Source organism: Besnoitia besnoiti, chromosome I, assembly GCF_002563875.1.
Source record: "Besnoitia besnoiti strain Bb-Ger1 chromosome I, whole genome shotgun sequence".
Taxonomy (NCBI): domain Eukaryota; phylum Apicomplexa; class Conoidasida; order Eucoccidiorida; family Sarcocystidae; genus Besnoitia; species Besnoitia besnoiti.
Window position 1 is genome coordinate 7,805,523 of NC_042356.1, and position 17,478 is coordinate 7,823,000.

The window sequence follows — 17,478 nt, forward strand, 5'->3', positions numbered from 1 at the left end:
CGGTCGCCCCTAGGGACTCTCAGTCTAGGGGAAACTTCGCCTCGACGGTTCTGTGTACGCTACGCGTGAAGAGTCGCTTTGTTTCGGCGCCAGGCGAAAGTTTTTCGCTACATATCTCTCCACGTGTGGAGTCCCTTTGTGTGACCTGTACTGAGTTGTCGTCGGAGCTTCGACGTACGCTGCTCGCTTGCTGGCTTTTCCTTACCTTCTCTCTCTAGGCATCCGCCCTGGACAGTCCTTTTCTTTCTCGATGCCTGACTGTCTCCACCTGTCACCTTGTGTGCGAGTGGCTTTTCTCTCATTCAGAGTGTGGAGAGACACATAGTTGTATTCGCTACTGCATGCATAGGCAAAACGCCGCCGTCCGCGTGTGCTGCATCTCACGGCCCTAATCGAGGTCACCGCTTTTTCCTGGGCTGTGCGGAGGCAGAGAGATTCTCCACTTTCGTCCATCCGCGGGCAGTGAAGGAGAGCACTTGCATTCTTCTTGGGAAGGGGGACTGGGCCTCCGGCGGTGAGAACTTTTCGTCCTCCGGACGCCTTGACCGGCACCAGGATGACGATTCCGGCACGTGTGGCCCCGCGGGCTCCAGGCGGGGGAGCAGCGAGGCCTTTCTTCCCTGTCCCCCCGCCAGTGGCGCCTCCGATGTCTTCGCCAGCTCCGCCCCGGTTTTCGTTCACGGGCTCTCCGCCTGCACCGCCCCCGGGCGGGGGCTATCCCTGGGCGCCTTCTGGGGGGCCCGCGGGGCCCGCGCCGTTCCATCAAACCCTCTTGCCTCCGAGTCTCGCAGTGGCAAATGCAGAGATTGCTGCACTCGTCGATTTGGTGAGCACTGCAGACGAAACGGAAAATCAGCGGAACGCCGGGATTCTCAGGAGGCGCGTAGTGGCTCGCAGGAATGAACACAGCCCCTTGAGTGGGGGGAGAGAGGGGGAGGGGGAGGAGAGAGAGAGAGGCGGCGGGGTCATGACAGAGAGGCGGCAGCCTAAAACCCCGAGAGGACGGAGGCGTGGAGGGCAATCTTCTTTAGGAGGAAAAGGACGAGAAAAACGGTTTGTCATTCCGTGAATTCGAGCTTGGAAGCGAAAGACTCGATCCAACTGCAGGACATCAGGCGTGACGCTTGTTGGTTGTGGCCAAGATGGCTGGCCTACTAGTTCTGGAGTCTTACCAGGTTGGGCTGCCGCCACAATGCCTTTTTGAGTATCAATTGATATACGTTGTAGACGTGCCTTGGAGAGAGCGCGCCTCTGGGTGGGCGTGAGTTCGCGTGTAGACACTGAACTTTCCATGCGCGTGGGCGAATCGTTTTTTGGAATCTGCCAGCGATGAAGGCGAGCGATGAGTCATCCTGTGAGATTTTATTTACTTGTGCTTTTTGCAGTATCAGCAGCAGCTAGCCGAGATCACCGCGGAGCACAGCCTTCTCCTGGTACGCCACTGAAACTAGGCGCCATGAGAGGCCTTATCTTGTGCGCATGACGTGCCGGAGGAATGTAGCATCCGTTGTGGCTACAAACTTGCATGACATGTTGACGCGTTTCCGTACATGCTTTGTAGGAGAGTGATTTCATTTTTACATATATATGCAACACGAGGACTGTGCGTCTGTCACTGAACATCGCCGGGCGCCTACATTTCAAGATGAGAAAGGGTATTTGACGGTGCTCTTCTCTAGCGGCAGTTTCGGTCGATAGCGTGCTGCCAGATTTCTGTCCTTATTCACGCGTTCGCCTTGATAAATATTGTTCACACAGCTGTAGATAAATATTTTTTAGAGGCATGTAGATTCTGAATCCAACGAACGTGTATGAACAGAAGTGTGGTGAGGCGATCGCCTGGCATACGCACGCCTCACTCGGCAGATGCTGGAGGAGGCAGCATTCCGCCGGCAGATTTCGTTCACAGTGCTCAGTCTCTCCTCTGCTTCCGTGAAAATCTTCAGGAAGACCAGGCGAAGCTGGCGTCCTTCATCGCACCTTACTTGGACGAAGACGGGCGAGTTGTTGGAGAGTTTGACGACACCATTCTCCTCTTCAAGCAGGGGCTTGACCTACGCCTCCTTGAGTACGAGGAAGACTGCCGTCGCATTCAGGTAGGGCAGGAATCCTTCGAAGCATTCGAGACAGGTCAGAAGTCTCTGACCCGTTTCACGGTTATATCGGCGAGAGCTTGCAATAAACTTGTGATGTCGCAGTGATGCAGACGAACCTTCAGCGACTCCGCGATGGCGTTTTCAGGCATAAAAGGGTAGCAAAGACATTAGAGGATACTATTGAGTGCCTTGTCTACTTGTGTAAGTCTACGTGCTCAGTCATTAAAGTCCTCGTGTATCCGTTTCTTCGTCATCTCACGGAGAGTGTGGTAGGTCAGGGGGCTTGAGTGCCATGCGTTAGCGTCGTGTGCACTCGCAGCAGAGGCAGGAAAACGCCGAAGCCTGCGTCTTGTTTATATGTATGGAGATCTGATTTGTCGTCTGTTTAAGTTCTGTATACTTGAAGCCTCTCAGAAGGGCTGTGTTCGCGGAGCGGCGACGCTGTGTGGACGAGGAGAGGGTGACTTCCTTCGTGTGTCCTTGTGTCTGTGCTTCTCTGCCCTCTGTCGCCAGCAAACAGAGCGCCGCCTCCAGAGAACGATCGACGACATCTGCCTGCGCTACGACTCCATGGTCGTGGAGGCCCAAGGTACGGCTTGCATGCGCGCTAGGCTCGGCACGTTCAAGAGGGTCACTACCGAGGCCTGCCCACCTCCCTCCCAGCGTCGTTCAGCGTTTGGGGTTCAGCGGTGTCTGGACAGGCTCGTAAAGCGTGCTCACCAAGCGAAGCACGCGAGCAAGCGACCTGACGCAGAGGTGCCCAGTGCGCTCTGTCGTCGGGTCGCCATGGTGGCTGCCGCGCTACGCATACGAACTCTACTGAGGAGGGGAGGGAGGCGGTTTGCCTCGGTACGCGCACGTCTCTCTCGTACGCGGGTGGGGCCGTAGGAGTTTTTCTACGCGGTGCATGCGCATTCTTCAGTCGGCAGGTGCCCGCGCACGACGGCAGGCGTCTCGCTCGAAGTCGTAGGAGCGGCTGTGATGTTCTGCCACGTGCGTGTCTAGGGCAGGCGGCTCCATTCTTGTTTTTTCTGTCGATGCAGGCTACGCGGAGTCGCGTCTCTTGGGTCAGGTCAAGGATCTACAGAGAGTCATCTGGTGAGTTGCGAAGACGGAGGTCGTCTCGGAGCTTCGGGTGCTTTTTCGCGAATGCGGGGGGGTCTAGGGTCGAGGGAGGCGGCCCCCAGAGCGGCATCCTGCACTCGAGTCAGTTGGAGTCAACCCCAAGGGAAAGCTGTGCCGTATCTGCGTGCTACCAGTCCGTGCGGTCCCTCAAATACATTCGCCCAGTAGGCGGCGTTGCAACACTGCATACTACGTGAAGCAGAAGCAATCCCGTACAGTGTGAATCGGCATTGCAAGCCGGTTCACTGACATGGAGTGACGCACAACGCCGCCTTTCAGGCATTCACGTTGGCTAACCGCAGTGCGCGAATGTGTCTGCGGCAAGCGTCCCAAGGGTCACTCTCCGCCGTGTATGAGTTTCGTGCCTCTCTCCTCGCAGGCTGCTGCACAGCGAACTCGACGAACTGCGGTTTCAGCGAGACATTTACGCTGATGAGACGAAGCGGCTGCGGGGCATCTGTCGCTTCGGCAACTGGACAGAAGACGGTGAGTTCACGGCGCCTCTCCGTTTGAGCGACCGCGAGGCATCAGGCACCGCTGTGAGCCGCGCGCGATGATGCAAAGGCGCAACGGTTTATTCTGTTCTCCGTTGCAAATGGCTCTCCTTCGACTCAGCACCACGGTTTTCATATTTGGGGTGTACTGCGCAGTGGGTCTCCTTCCTGTTCGTTTGCTCCCAATCCTCGCCAGCTCCTCGAGTGCGTTCGGGGCTTGCTAGCGTCGGAGTAGGGCGCAGGGTGAGCTGCGAATGAAGCTACGGGCGCGCCGTAAGACCCGTTTATCTGTCCGCGTTTGAGATTCGCGGTTCAAGGATTTTTTAAGAAGTGTTGGTACCCTCTGTATGCTGTTCTCTCCGCTGAAAAAGAGGGGGCTCATGCGGCCGTCGGTAGCTTGTCTTTCTATCTGTGTGTCGCTCTCAGGAATTGGCGTCCTCGATCGCGAGGAGCCCGTGTTTAGCGGAGAGGGTCCCTGGCAGCGGAAAGGGAGACACGTCGGGTCGATCGAATCTGCGTAGGCGCCATGCGGGTGGTTGGCTTCGTCGTCGAGCTGCTTGCACTCCGCGAGTCGCCAAGGGCGCCGAAGCCGCGAGCCTGCGCACGCTGAGCTGGGGCGCGGGCTCTGCTGCTTCACAGCACCTCACGAAGATAGGAAGGGCAAAGGGGCTGGGTTCACGCCTCTCTGCGCGCTGGAAGTATCGTGAGCTGGAGGTCTTTCGACAGCTGCTTCGTGCGTGCGTAATCTTTGTTTTCTCCCTTCAGTCAGCCAGGCATGGTGCGGTGGCCGCGCGCCTCCGCCGCAGAGTCGCGGCCCGCGAGGCGCCCTGAGGGCCGCGAGGCATCTCCATTTGTGGCGTGGCGAGCCAAGGCCAGCCGGCGAGGCACCGAAGCAAGAAGCGAAGAGCCCCGCACCTGGCTGCAGCCCGGCGAGCGAATGCGAGACGAAGACGACGACGAGACTGCGCGGCCTCGAGGGTCAAAGGCGAAGAAGCGAGAGGAGCCGAGTTCTCTGTTTCATGGCGTCTTGTCGAAGCTCCTCTTCACGGATGACGGCAAGGAAAAGAGAGAGACTCAAAGCACAGGTCGGGAGGTCACTGACAGCGCTGAAGCCGGCAGAAGGAAATCGACTCAGAGCGGGAAACGGTCTACTCGGCTCAGGTGTGCTCCAGCCGTCGACGGCGTTCCGCATCGGCCGGGGCCCCCGCGCGCGATTCTCTTCAAGAGTTCGAGAGAGGAAGAAGCCCCTCGGAGGTCGCGAGCTTGGGAGCGTAGAGACGAAGAGCACGAGGAGGAAGAAGGTGACCACACCACGCGTCGCCGGGGGACTGGGCGCGTCTCGCACCTACTTCGCCGAGTTGATGACATAGCGCGAGACGACGAGCTGGAGAGACGCGATCGACGGAGGTCGAGCTTGAGACAGAGAGAGCGAGACGAAGATGAAGAAGTACGCCCCCGGCCTGGTTTCTCAGAGGGCCAGCGCGGAACTGAGGGCGCTTCGATTTCAGTGAAGGCCGTCTGCCGCCGAAGATCTTCGGCGGCAGGCGGCCCAGGCGCGCGGCCTTCGGGGGCGAACGTGGAAAGAAAGCGGTATTCAGAGGGAGGGACGCGGTCTGAAGCGTTTGGTGTGAAGCCGCCTCGCGGCACGCGCAGCGATGAACTGACTGAGCGAGGTGAAGACAGCGGCGCGATGCTACGACCCGCAGGCGATAAACAGAGTAACGGGCCTAGTCGCCGCTCGGAGTTTGCGCCGAGCCGAAGTGAGGAAGAGTGGAAAGAGAGGTCCGTCAGCGGAGACGACGAGCAGACAGTCAGCACCCCTGTTTCGCGTGAGGACGAGAGCGTGATCTCGCCTCGTGAAGAGACCGAGGACGCCTGGCAGCGAAGAAACTCCGTCGCAGGCTCGCTTTTCGAGGAGTCTGAGCCGCCCTCCTCTCGCGACGGACGTGACAGTCAACGATCTGGGCGGGACGACGAGTGGCGGGAAGACGCCGAGACAGAGAGATTCCTTGAATCGGAGGATGACCTCGTCCCGCCTGCGCGCAGCCGCGGGAAGTCCCTCGATCGGAAGACGGAGCCAGTTTCGCCGGCGCCACTGCCAGTCTCTCCGTACTACTACGAAAAAGACGAGGGCTCTCGGGCGCCGCCGCGGCGCTTCGCCTCGCGCACCGTGGTTAGCCCGCTCGTCCAGTCCGTCACACCCAGTCCGCAGGCGTCTCCGCGCGTGTTAAGTAGGCTGCAGTCGGGGGCCTTTCTTGGAGCGGTTGGGTCTCCTCTGCCGAGTGCGCGGAGGGAGGTCCACCGCGGGACACGTCGTTCCGGGGCGGAGCGTCGCCACCGCGGGCGAAGCCGGGGGTCGCCCGCAGCTTCCAGCAAGTTCGGAGGACCTGGTCGCTCGCTGAGTCGGACGCTAGCGTCACCACTCGCCTCGTCTCGAAGTTTCGGCGGCGTGGGCCTCGCCATGGGCCCCCGACGCATGCTCTCCGTCGCATCGCGGGCAGAGTCGAGAGACGAAGACGACAGTGTGCGCCGGGGCTCGGGGAGCCAGACCTTCGGAGGGGACGGAGGAAGTAGTGCGTCGTCCAGGCCTCCCGTTTCGCCGCTCGACCTCTCAAGAGTGAGGCGGTGAGGCGGCTGTTTTTGCTGGATTCGGCCTCTCTTGCGTATCTGAGTATCGAGGACGCCGAGAGCGCACGCGGGACACACGTGGACCGTGGACGTGTGGATATGCGGTGCTGCGCTGAGCACTGAGCTGCGTTCAAGCGAGTGAATTTGGCATGGAGAGGGGCCACGCTCATCCGGCGGGCTCAGGCGAAACCGAAGTTTTGCCCATCTGGAGGCAGCGGAGCCCACGAACAGCTTCGCGGCTGGTGATCCTCAGTGGACTCACGGGTGCAGGGCACCAAACTCTTATGCTCCTCATCATACTGTATCGATCTTTTAGCCGCCCCGCTTGACGAGCCCCGGTGCCTGCTAGTGTCAAGAACGGTAGAAGCCGGCGCTGCGCAGACACGAGAAGGCCTGCAGCCCAAAACGCCACGTTTTCCGAAACTAAAGGCAGTCGTAGAGAACCCAACACGTTCCTTCAGCAGTGTAGGGGGCGGTGGGCGTGTCCATTCCTCACTGCAATTGCACGAACCACAGGTAGCTGGAGCGTGCTTTCTTGGGCGATGGACGTGCTCCTCGCCAGGAGGGAGGGGTGTGTTTTAGCATGCAGCTCTGTCTCAAATCTAGATCTCTCGGCGCTTTGAAAAAGGCAACAGAACGTTGTTGCTGCTTCCACTACGTGTGACGTCAACGATAACTGCGCAGCAGCTGCTCTTGGACAGTCCTTTTGTTTGACTCAGCCGGACAGCCCTACACGATTTGCTACTGAACTGAATGTTTAGGCCCCAAAAACCTGATCAGCTCGAACTGACCACCGGGACAGCGGTAGACACGCGCGAGAGCGACCCCAGAGGGCTGGTGAGTGATGCGACGACGCGGGAGAGCAGCTGAGAGTTCCGGCTTTGATGGCGTTCCGCAGGTCGCTGGGGAGACTAAGATGCGTCCGGAGGCTTTGCATGGCGTACTGTTCTTTTCCTTGTCTCTCCTCTACTGCCGGCAGAGTGCCCTGAGGCCACGCTTGCAGCGTCTTTCGGAAGCTCTGGCTGACTCTGGAGCGTGCCTTTGCCTGGGAGAGGCACCCGTTGGCGTCTACGGGGACAGTTTACTGCAGATTATATTTGGTTTTCGCAGCCAAGTAAAAGACCATTTCTAGTTCTATTTGATATTTAAGTTTAGAAAAAAAATTCACGTTGTGCGGCATGGAGCGACACAGGTTAGTCCACAGAAGAAGCGCCCGTTCGCATGGTTAGATGTCATTAGGCACGTTCAGCGGAGAGATCGAAGCTAACGCACGCGTACATTTGCCAAGCTTCGCAAACTCCGGCACTCGGAGGTTCTTCTCTGGGGGAGGGGCGGGCCTAGCTCTGCGGAGGACTCGAATCGTCAACACGTTTCCTCGAGGATCCGTAAGTACTGCTGCAGTCGCGCAGCTTTCTCTTTTTTGGTCGGGAGCCGCCCACCGTCTTGCGAGTCTTTGCATTCGACGAGGGTGCGGAGAGGCTGGCGGTAGTATGCCGGAAGCGCGTCGATGCGCAGACGATTCTCTGATTCGTACATCCCAATGCGGCTCATCCCGTCGTCGAGCGGCTCCGGCGCGTCGGGGACGAGCCTGTCAAACTTGCTGCACTGTCGCTCGGCAACGTATGGCGCCTGAATGAAAATGTCGCCAAACGGCACAGGGCCGCGGAGCCTCGGCTGGCTGTGCCTCAAGTCCGGCTTTCCGCGCTCCAGCCCCAGAGGCGCCTTCAGCGCGATCGGCTCCGGCTTGACGTCCGCCTCAAGCAAGCGACGGATGTCGCATGTGGACCAGCCAAAGTCGTCGTCGTTGTCGAGCGGCACTTCCGGAAGCTGTTTCTCCTTTAGTGTGTCTCTCCACTCCAGCGGATTCATACCCGGATCGCCTTTATGCATCACCCATGTGACAAAGTTCCCGGCGCCTTCGTTCGAGACGAGCCCGTGGTCCTTCTCGTGTTGCTCTGTTCGCAGACACACATTCAGGACAGCAGCGCTTCACGCCTTGAGGCTTGCGTTTGAGTGCCTGGGGGGGCAGAGCAGCTGTCGCCGCTCAGTGAAGAGACAAACTGTTGCACCTCCCGGGCTGCGTGACCCCCCCCCCCCCCGGTCCTCTCCCCCTTCACTCACTCTGTATCGCTTTTTTGTCTTCTTCGCTCAGCTCAGGGGGGAGAGCGAGTACATGCTCCGAGGCGTCCGCGACGTCGTGCTCGATGAAGAGGCCACGCCGCCTCGCAGCATTGTCCTGCTCCTGAGGATTTCGAGGGGGCAATCGAAGACTACAGCGAGCGGCAACTCAGTAATCGGCTTCGCCTACGGCCACCCAGATCCCCCGCCGAAGATGCATGCAAAGCGGCAAAAGCACTCCCGAAGTCGCTACACCCTAAAGACGCTGGTGTCTGCTGTCGCGCCGGAGGCGAGCCAAGAGACAACCGAGAGAGAGGACTTGAGAGTTAGCGGGAGCTAGTCTGGCAGACATGGGTTCCCAGAGGCGACGGTGAAGAGCTGGTCGCGACGAAAAAGTCTTCTCTCTAGCCCAGGGCCGAATCGAAGAGTCTTCACACGCCAGCACACAAAATCGACTCACCTCAACCATTCTGCGAACCTTTTCTCTTGACGGAAAGGGCTCTGAGGCCGGCCGAAGGGGCGTCGTTTTCGGGTGGAATGTGCATTCGGCTACGGAACAACGCAAGTAAGCCTCTGGGGCGAATGTTTGTATACGAGAGGCCACCGCTGGGATTGGGCGATTTTCAAACGGCTGTTCTGTGGCAGCACGCTGAGTCACAGACGGAAACGCTGCTTCCACAGCGTAGTGAACCAGCTGTTTGAGTTTTTCTCCGCGATCTGCCTCCTGGGGCCGGGCCCCTGGAGGCCGACGAGCCCACGCAGAGGCGCTCGGGTGTCTGCGTCACACGCTTACAAAGTTCCTTGTGCACGAGGTCCTCCTTGATCTGCTGCTCCTTCTTCAGCCGCCGCAGCTTTCCGCGCCGAATGTGGTCCGCCAGCGTTCCCCTGGCCTGCGAGACGCGGGAGAGGATTCCGCACAAAGCAAGCAACACATAGGGCAGTCCCCGAGTCTGCCGAGCCGCGAGCGCGGGCGGTCTGATCGGGCGCCTGTTGTGCGGGCAACCTGAGCGCAGCTTGCCTGCGCCGTCTGAGGCGTTTGCGCTTCCTAACTCACCCGCGGCCGCGCTTGGGAGACGACCGGCTCCGCCGTCTGAACCGCGACCCGCCCACCGCCGCGGCGCTGCAAACTGAACTGCATCCCAAACGCTTCGGCTTGGTGCGCGTGCTGCTTGACGCCTGCGGGCACGTAGTCGCCCTGGTAGAAGCTGCGGTTCAACACAGTGGTGAAGGGGCGTCCCCGCTGCCACGCGGCAGCGATCGGGTTTGAGCTATTCCGCAGACAGTGGAACGGCGTCAGCCCTGCAATGTCAGACTCGACACGCCGAAGGACCTGCGTCAAAAAATCCTGTTTCTCGATGACGCCTCTGCAGGCAAAAAGGGACACACAGCGGGCGAACTGAAGAAAGACAGCCCGTAGTGGCTCCACGACCCGCGAGCGGACGACAACGATGAGGCATCGAGCCGAAGCGGGCCCCGCGGTTTAATGAGCCTTGAGGGCGCAGCTGGCTAATCCCTACGTCCCGAACTCGTCGATCGGCGCCCGCATATCTGTAATCGCGGTCCGAGTGGAGCGCGCCCTCCTCAACAGGACGTTCAACAGAAAACGTGCGTGCTTCGCACCCAGCGTGAGAATCCGCCTGCGTCCCAACAAAAGTCTGCCGTCGCGCAGAAAACCAATGGCATTCGCCAGGATCCGCGGAATGCCGTTTCGGCTTGCCGGGTAAAGCTCTGGCACTCCAGTCACAGCAGCCGGTTCACGTGCTGGGGGTCCTACCTGGCGGAGACGAATGCAAGCACCTCCTGGAGCTGCGCCAGGAGGAGCTCTGCGACTTCTTTATCTTGTTTATGGATGTTCCCGATGATGTCACAGGCTTCTTGAACATCAATGTAGCCCTGGTTGTAGGGGTCGAGGAGTGCGTAGCAAAGCAGAACGTTTCGACAGCGCATGCGCGTCGCCATCGATTTCGAGTCGTCTTTTGTGACGACTTCCGTTTCCTGCAACTTCGTGAACAGAGCAACTTCATCTGCGGCGACCGGAGGAACGTGGACCTTGCCTCTGGGCAAGACGGGTTCCTTTTTGCAGGGGGCTCGCCTTGACGCATGGTTTCCTTCGGACTGGCCAAGAGGCCTCCGCGCGGCTTTGGCCTCCGCGAAAGCGTCTGGTAAGCGACTCGAGGAAGGCGCCGCCGCCTGCGTCGCCGCCTTCACGTGATCCAGGGAAAGAAATTCCTCCTCGCATCCTTCAAACTGCATCTGCTTCCTCCGACGTCCGCCTCTCTCTTCTCGCTGCGCGTCTGCGTCTGCGGCCTCGCTGCGTCTCGCGAAGCGGACTGTTGAAGAAGCGAAGTCGAAGCCGGTCCGCGGAATCAGCGGACGGACTGGTTCCTCACCTAAAATGACCCGCGCTGCCATTTCCAGCGCTACACCACGATCCTGTCGATCAAAGCCCTGGCTCAGTCGCGGCATCCGCTGAGGGAGAGGGGGGGAGGCGACTGGGCGTGGATTCTCTGATCTTCCGCCGGCCGCGGGCTGAAGCCGCACATCGACGAGGCGCTCACGACAGGTTGCGGAAGCTGAAAATGGCGCGGCGGAAGACCCTTTCGCGGGCAAGGCAGGGTCGCAGCGACGAACAGGGCTCCTCTCCGGAATAGACGAAGCATCCTGAGAGGCGCTAGCCGAAGAAAAATAGAAAAATCCATTCCGGCCCGATTTGGGAGGATGGGCCTGGGGAGGCTGGGCTGGTGCCGCCGCGTCCTTCGGCCGCGGAGGTGCCAACACCTTGTATTGGAAAGAGGGGGGAGATATCTGGCTTTCAAATGCCATAGTAGCTGAGCAGAACAGTAAATGTGGATTTTTCCGCGGCGGAGGCTGGCCTCACGGACCGGGCAAAGCTTTTCTGGAATAAGGCGGGTGAGCATCGACCCTGTATGGTCAGCTGTCGTTTACCAACTGCAGATATACGCAGCACGACGCATGTGAAAGGGGCCGGGGGACCGGCACTTCGAAAAACTCGGCAAGCAGATACAGCTCACGAGGGGCGCAAACTACTGTTTTTTTTGAGGGCTGGTAATGCAGATGTCCGGCTTCCAGTCGAGGAAGGGCACGAAAATGGACCTGCCCCCTCAGCACGGTTCGAAGACACGACAGCCGCGGCCTCGAACAGTTGCACTCCCCTCTGTCGAGCTTCCGGACCTTATCAGATGACGGCAGTCCTCGTGACTCGCCTTCTTTCGAATTGCGATGATTCCGTGGAACTCTTTGAGCTCGCAGTTGCACAGACCCTCTTCTCCGCCGGGCACAGTCGAGGGAAGAACGAGCCTCAGCTAGAAGCGAACGCCTCGGCGATTCTATGCCCAGCTACCGACGGCAGAATAAAAGACACCGTCACTGCATGAAACAGACTGTCGAGTCAAATTGGTACAGAAACACCAGACATCAGCTCAAATACGGGCACCCCGACAAATTCCTTGTCTTGCCGGACGCGCAGTCGCCCACAACAAGACAGGGAAGCGAACGAGGGCGTTTCACTACGTGCAACCGCACGATTCTTCTTACCATGAGCGTGCGTTCAGTTCAAAAGCTGAATGCGAATCAGCGGCATTCGGGAGCCGGGGTGCGGCAGCGTCAAAAACTGAACGAAATGTCGCGCCCTACAAAAAACAGTGCACGGGGCGATTGACTAGCTGCCATACAAACATGCAACGCCCACCCGGCCCCCGCGCACGTGACTCGAGCAGGCCACCAATAACTTGCTGTGGAGATGGGCTCAAGTCTGCGCGAGTGACTCACCTTTTCGCGACAGCTCGTTCTGCACCCGGAGATGCTTGCAGACAAGTTAGTAGAGTGCAGTGACCGCAAAACTATAGCGGGAGAAAAATGTGAGGACCGCCCGCAGCGCAGCACAAGCTGTGTGTCTGAGGTGGGCGTCGCGCAGCTGCGTATACTCACCTGTTCGCAAGATAAAAACAGCCCACCACATTAGCAGCAATGGAGGAGGATGCTACTGTGAGGGAATGCCAACTGCGGCGTCACAAGGGCTCCAGGTTTCTGCGAGAGCAGAATCAACAAGCTCTGGGCTTTTCCGAGTGTTCCACAGTGGCGCGTCCTTCCCAGTCGTAAAGAGCTACGACAAGGGGGGTTGTGGCGTCTCGCTCGAGAGCAGACCCACGCTTCTCGCCGGCGAATGCTATTCATGACCCGGCGAGATACCCTTGCCCGCAGAGCGCGCGCGGTGCTCTACAGTGTTGTCTTATCCGCACGAACACGTCGTCTCTCGGACCAGCACGCTAGCTAGACTCTCGGCCTTACCTTGGAATGCTGCAAGACAGGAAGACATATGCACGGAAAACAACAACCGACAAATCGAACAGATGTAAGGAAGGACTGTCCGCATTTCACTTCAATCCGCAAACAGGATGGAAACGAACAGACGGGGAACAAAATCATGGCGTTTTCGTAGCGCCATGCAGTGAGCGAACAGTGTGATGTCTGATACGATCGCAACCGCAGTTAGATCTGGAAGCCCAGTTCCACCCTTGACGCGAACCCTTCTTCAGTCGTTGAGCTTCGTATGACGCACGCCTGTCCGTGAGCCTTCAACAGCTCCGACGGCGTTGACGACAACAGCTGAACCAGCGGTCTGAAGCACTTCGGGGGAATGCTTTTTTTTTCAACTGTCATCCTCTCAGCACGGATCTAGATTTTTTGCACTTTATCTTTGGGTGGCATCTGAAAGCTCATCTAGATGATGATACCTTCCTGCCCCAGATGCCGGACCAACCGGCAGTGAGTGACAACCAGGGCACATGAGCCACCAAGTATCCTGCATATGAGGAGGACGACCTCAGTGGTACCAGATGCCTCTGTGCAAAGCTTCGCAAGATATGGCCATTGCTATGAGAAGTAGACAGCAGGTCGCCAGTCGCGTGAGCCAGTACGTCTTGAAGAACGTGTGTTCGCCCCCCTGCAAAACAATCTTGGCTCAGTGCTAAGACTCTGCTGCGTGTTGATTTTGTTCGTCGCCATCTGATTCGCGAGCTATTTATATTTCTGCAGGACCAGTTCCCTCCGCTCTCACACACGTAAAACGGGTTGTTCAGCATTGCTTCAGCAACGGCCCTGAGGGCTGTGCGAGCCGCAACACCGATGCCCACTGAGGCGAAAACGTCGGTCAGTCCTCGTCAGCTCCACGGCGGGAACTGACTGACAGATTCTTGCCCATTTGGCTCCTTTCTACCTGCGCTCCATGAAAAGGGCTGCAGGGATACGACTGTAAGCTAGGATAGCTGCCACACCCGCTCCCCACCAGTGAAGGGACCAGAAAGGCTGCTTTTTTTGCGGCCAGCGCAATTGCTGCGCCGCCTGGACGGGCCAGCCGAGCTAGCAGCCGTACAAGCTGTGGTGGTCGGGCACGGCAACGCGACTAGTGGAGTGATGGTGTGTTCAGCAAAACAGAAAAAGCGACTTCAAAGAGTGTCATGATTTGGCCTGTCCTTTGTTCTCAACACAGCAGACGCCAGCGAAAAACTATCGCTCACAGCTATACCATGCATGGGCGGTTGCCGCGAGCGTGCGTTTCCCATCGACAGTATGGCATGGCATGCCGAATGTTTTTTAGTCGCTGGCAAGATATCCGCTTGTTGACGTTCCGGGCTTCTTCTCGCCATCCGTGCTTTATGACTTACACAGTCCTTTCTTCTCTCGTGCAGTTGCCTGCCGTCTATTACAGGAAATGCTGAAGGCGCCTTGTGTGCTCGGTGGCTGTCTACCGTGGTCCGTGCACATTAAGAAAGCCGCAAAGCTACTGCAGTTTCTCTCTTCGCTGAGGAGGTTTTTCAAGGGCGTTTCAGACTCTAGAGGATCGCCGCGTTTTGCCTGCTCCAGCGCGGCATGCATTTAGTGTTCGCTGCGCGAGATCCGCGGCTGGAAAAGGGCAAGGTCACGATCGTGAGACACCTTCCTCATCCGCAAGGTATACCTGTGTATTACAGAGGTTTGTCTGTTCCAGGGACGATCTCATCCCTCGTCGCGCGTTGCTGTCGTAGGTTTTTTGATTCCTCCGAAAAAACTGTTGCGTAAAGGACCCCACGATGTCGAAGAAAGAAATCGTCTTCCACTGTGAGTATGCCCCCAGCGGGCGAGCTCGTTGCAGGGTGTGCAACAGCTCTATTCCGAAAGGACAACTCCGCCTCGCGACCAGCCAGCCGTTCGCTGAGCCTGCGATTCCCACCGACGACACTCAACTGAACAAGCAGCGAACTATCGCAAGCGAGGCTCCGCGGTGGTGCCATGCTAACTGTTTCAGGTACAGGCTATAGTGACCCCGAGCGAATGAGTCATTGCACGCGGTGTGACTACGTGTGTCTCAGTGCTCTCTGTAGGTGCAGGTATAACATATCTGCGTGTGCAGGGCGGTATCCCTGGACTTTGCCGATGCTCGTTTCCCACAGTTGTTCCCTGGAGTATTTCATGAACGAACGTACGGAGAAACCGCTCTTAAAGCATGGCATAAGCCGCCGCGCAGTAACTTCCCTTGTGTGAAGCACCGTTCGACTGCTATTGCGATCCACTACCCCTACTTCTTGTGTCCGTCACGCACTCATACGTACAGGGACGTCATTGTGCGCGGTTCTCAATGGTGCCCGCCCGAGTTCCCACAGCGTTTGCTTCTCATGGGATGGATGATTACGCCACCCCGCCAAAGGCATCTCGAGGTAGTACCTGGTTTTCCTTCGTGCGTCTTTTCCAGGAAATTCCGAGCATCATCGCAGTGGTGGCGGAGTAACATTGACCACCCAGAGGTGTTTATTGGGTGGGAGGAGTTGTCCAAAAAGGACCAGCGAGAGTTGCGCGAATTTGTCGCGGCTGCACGCAAGGGCGAGTTGCCGAAGCCTTTCAGCCACAGCGACCCGGACGCACCGACAGACGAGCAGTTCCTGAGCTCAGAACGAGAAGAGGAAAGCGCGAAATTTATTGATTCGATGGGGTCCCGGAACGAGCGGAAAAAGATGAAGCCGCCCAAGAAAGAGGTGGCAGGTGTAGACAGTGGGCAGACACACTCGAAGGCAGGACGCAAGCAAGATATCACCCGCAGTCCCAAAGCAAAAGGAAGGGGAAAACTGCCTGGCAGTACGAAGGGCGACGAAGAAGACGCCAGAGAGTTGACACAGAGGGCGAGGAAGAAGGGCAGATCCGGGCCTGAGATTTCTCCCGCCATGACTCGAGGGACTGTGAAAAAGGAAACTAAAGAGAGGGAACAGAAGAAAGCGAGCGAGAAAGGGCAGAAGGAAGCAGAGCGGAAAGAGGGCCCTCTGTCGCCTGAGCTCCATAGCGCAATCCACGTGGCTGCGGAACAAGCGTCGAAAGTGACAGTTCCAAGGCTAAAAGAGATTCTCCGGCTTAACGACCAGAAAATCAGCGGGAGCAAGAATAACCTTGTCCAGCGGGTGGCCGAAGGAGAGGTTCTGGGAGCAATTCCAAAATGCCCTGAGTGCAGCAACGGGTTTCTGCGTTTCGACCAAAACAGCGGCGTTTACAGCTGCCCCGGATATCTAGATGAGTACGGAGACTATCAGCGTTGTCGATTCAGGAGCAAGGAAGTCGTCCGCTTACCTTGGAAGAAACGCTGAAACCTGGAGAGAGAAGGCTGCGGTGCCCTTGGACGTGTTGGTTATACTGAACGTTCTACATGCAACTTTTGGTGATTCCCGGTCTCGGTTGGCGATGATCTTATGCCGGCCAACTTGCAATAGATAAGGTATGCATTAGATTTTAGCCTTTTGATACACGCACGGGGGGACGCACGAGAAGTCAAGTACGAGCGGATCATGTGCATTTGCCAAGGCTACAGTAGAATTTTGCTTGCTGTGGGAGTGCTGGGGGGATTGTAGAAGTGGGGAAACAGATATTGTTTTTGCTCTGAAGCTTTTATTGGGTACCACGCGCGGTCACCTTCTGAACGAGGTGTTGCTTCGCAACGCGAGATGAAGCACAATACTACGCACTGACTGCTGTATAACGACAAGAGCGATCAACCTCCCCCCTCACTCGAGAAGGGACTGTTTTTGAGAAATAACGCTGCGGAAAGAGGGCAGTGGCTACCTGATCGCCCACGGCGGAGTCAAACGCCTTGAGCATCAACCTGGTGAACTATAGCGCCTTCTGTCAGAGGTTAGAAGCTTCGGCGCGAATGTCCCTAGCATGCGTAAACTAACAGAGACAGCCTTGCACGGTAGCTCGTACTTTCGTGCGACCTCTCGCAACGCACTGCGCAGTTCCGGTCATATCATCCTAAATGAAATGGACACGCGTGGGCATCGTCAAAGGTTCATCATTACCAATGGAAGCAGATGCGGCAGAAGTGCAGCAACCTCATATGCATCACGCTCACGCGGGGAATGGGGGGCATCGGCTTATGCAATAACTCAAAGATTCAAGCCCGGGAGATGCAGTACTTTTGATTATGTATTTATGTTTCATCTTCGGGATGCCCTGCCGCTCCTTCTTTACCGCAGTCCTTGTGGTCATCTGCATGTTCTTCCATCAGAGCAATCTCGGGGCTGCATATGCATCTACATTCGGTCAAAGCACAGGTTTTGTTCTGCAGTTTGCATAGGCCACGCATGGTGGGCAGTTACGGATCTTTGTCGCGGATGGTAGACGTGGCTAGCGGAGATCTTGAGCAGTATTCATTGGCATATCGTCATGGAATCGCTACAGTTTACATAGTTTCATACAACAGCGTATGTTGTCAAAGACGTCTACGAAACTGCGTATAGACAGCCGTGGTAAATATATCCATGGCTCACGAATAGTGGCGCCGGCTAAGCCTATCTTGACGGTTTCGAGCGACGTGCATACATATGCTGACCTAAGCGTCAGTTCTGTCCGTCATGAGATCGTTGGGATGTCTTCGACCCTTTCTGTGTTGTGTTGAGATTATGGGAACCCGCTTCGCTAGACGTTTTGTCGGCACTGTAGGACGCCAACAAGCAAAAGTCTGCACTTTTCGAAGAATC

At 57.5% G+C, this 17,478-nt stretch overlaps 3 protein-coding genes across 3 annotated transcripts; 2 read left to right on the forward strand and 1 right to left on the reverse strand.

Annotated features, from left to right (window-relative positions):
- Positions 1–556: 556 nt before the first annotated feature.
- On the forward strand, positions 557–6,344 carry BESB_010920 (uncharacterized protein; the record flags this gene model as incomplete). The annotated part of the gene is made up of 8 exons (XM_029359846.1): positions 557–826; positions 1,386–1,433; positions 1,947–2,096; positions 2,610–2,685; positions 3,140–3,194; positions 3,601–3,707; positions 4,142–4,232; positions 4,481–6,344. The coding sequence occupies 8 exons, from the start codon at positions 557–559 to the stop codon at positions 6,342–6,344; spliced, it is 2,661 nt and encodes an 886-aa protein (XP_029222759.1).
- A 1,361-nt stretch (positions 6,345–7,705) lies between these two features.
- On the reverse strand, positions 7,706–11,284 carry BESB_010930 (uncharacterized protein; the record flags this gene model as incomplete). The annotated part of the gene is made up of 6 exons (XM_029359847.1): positions 7,706–8,298; positions 8,465–8,585; positions 8,922–9,010; positions 9,255–9,351; positions 9,516–9,825; positions 10,236–11,284. The coding sequence occupies 6 exons, from the start codon at positions 11,282–11,284 to the stop codon at positions 7,706–7,708; spliced, it is 2,259 nt and encodes a 752-aa protein (XP_029222760.1).
- A 3,266-nt stretch (positions 11,285–14,550) lies between these two features.
- On the forward strand, positions 14,551–16,089 carry BESB_010940 (poly(ADP-ribose) polymerase and DNA-Ligase Zn-finger region domain-containing protein; the record flags this gene model as incomplete). Its single annotated transcript, XM_029359848.1, has 2 exons — positions 14,551–14,765; positions 15,210–16,089. The coding sequence occupies 2 exons, from the start codon at positions 14,551–14,553 to the stop codon at positions 16,087–16,089; spliced, it is 1,095 nt and encodes a 364-aa protein (XP_029222761.1).
- Positions 16,090–17,478: the final 1,389 nt, after the last annotated feature.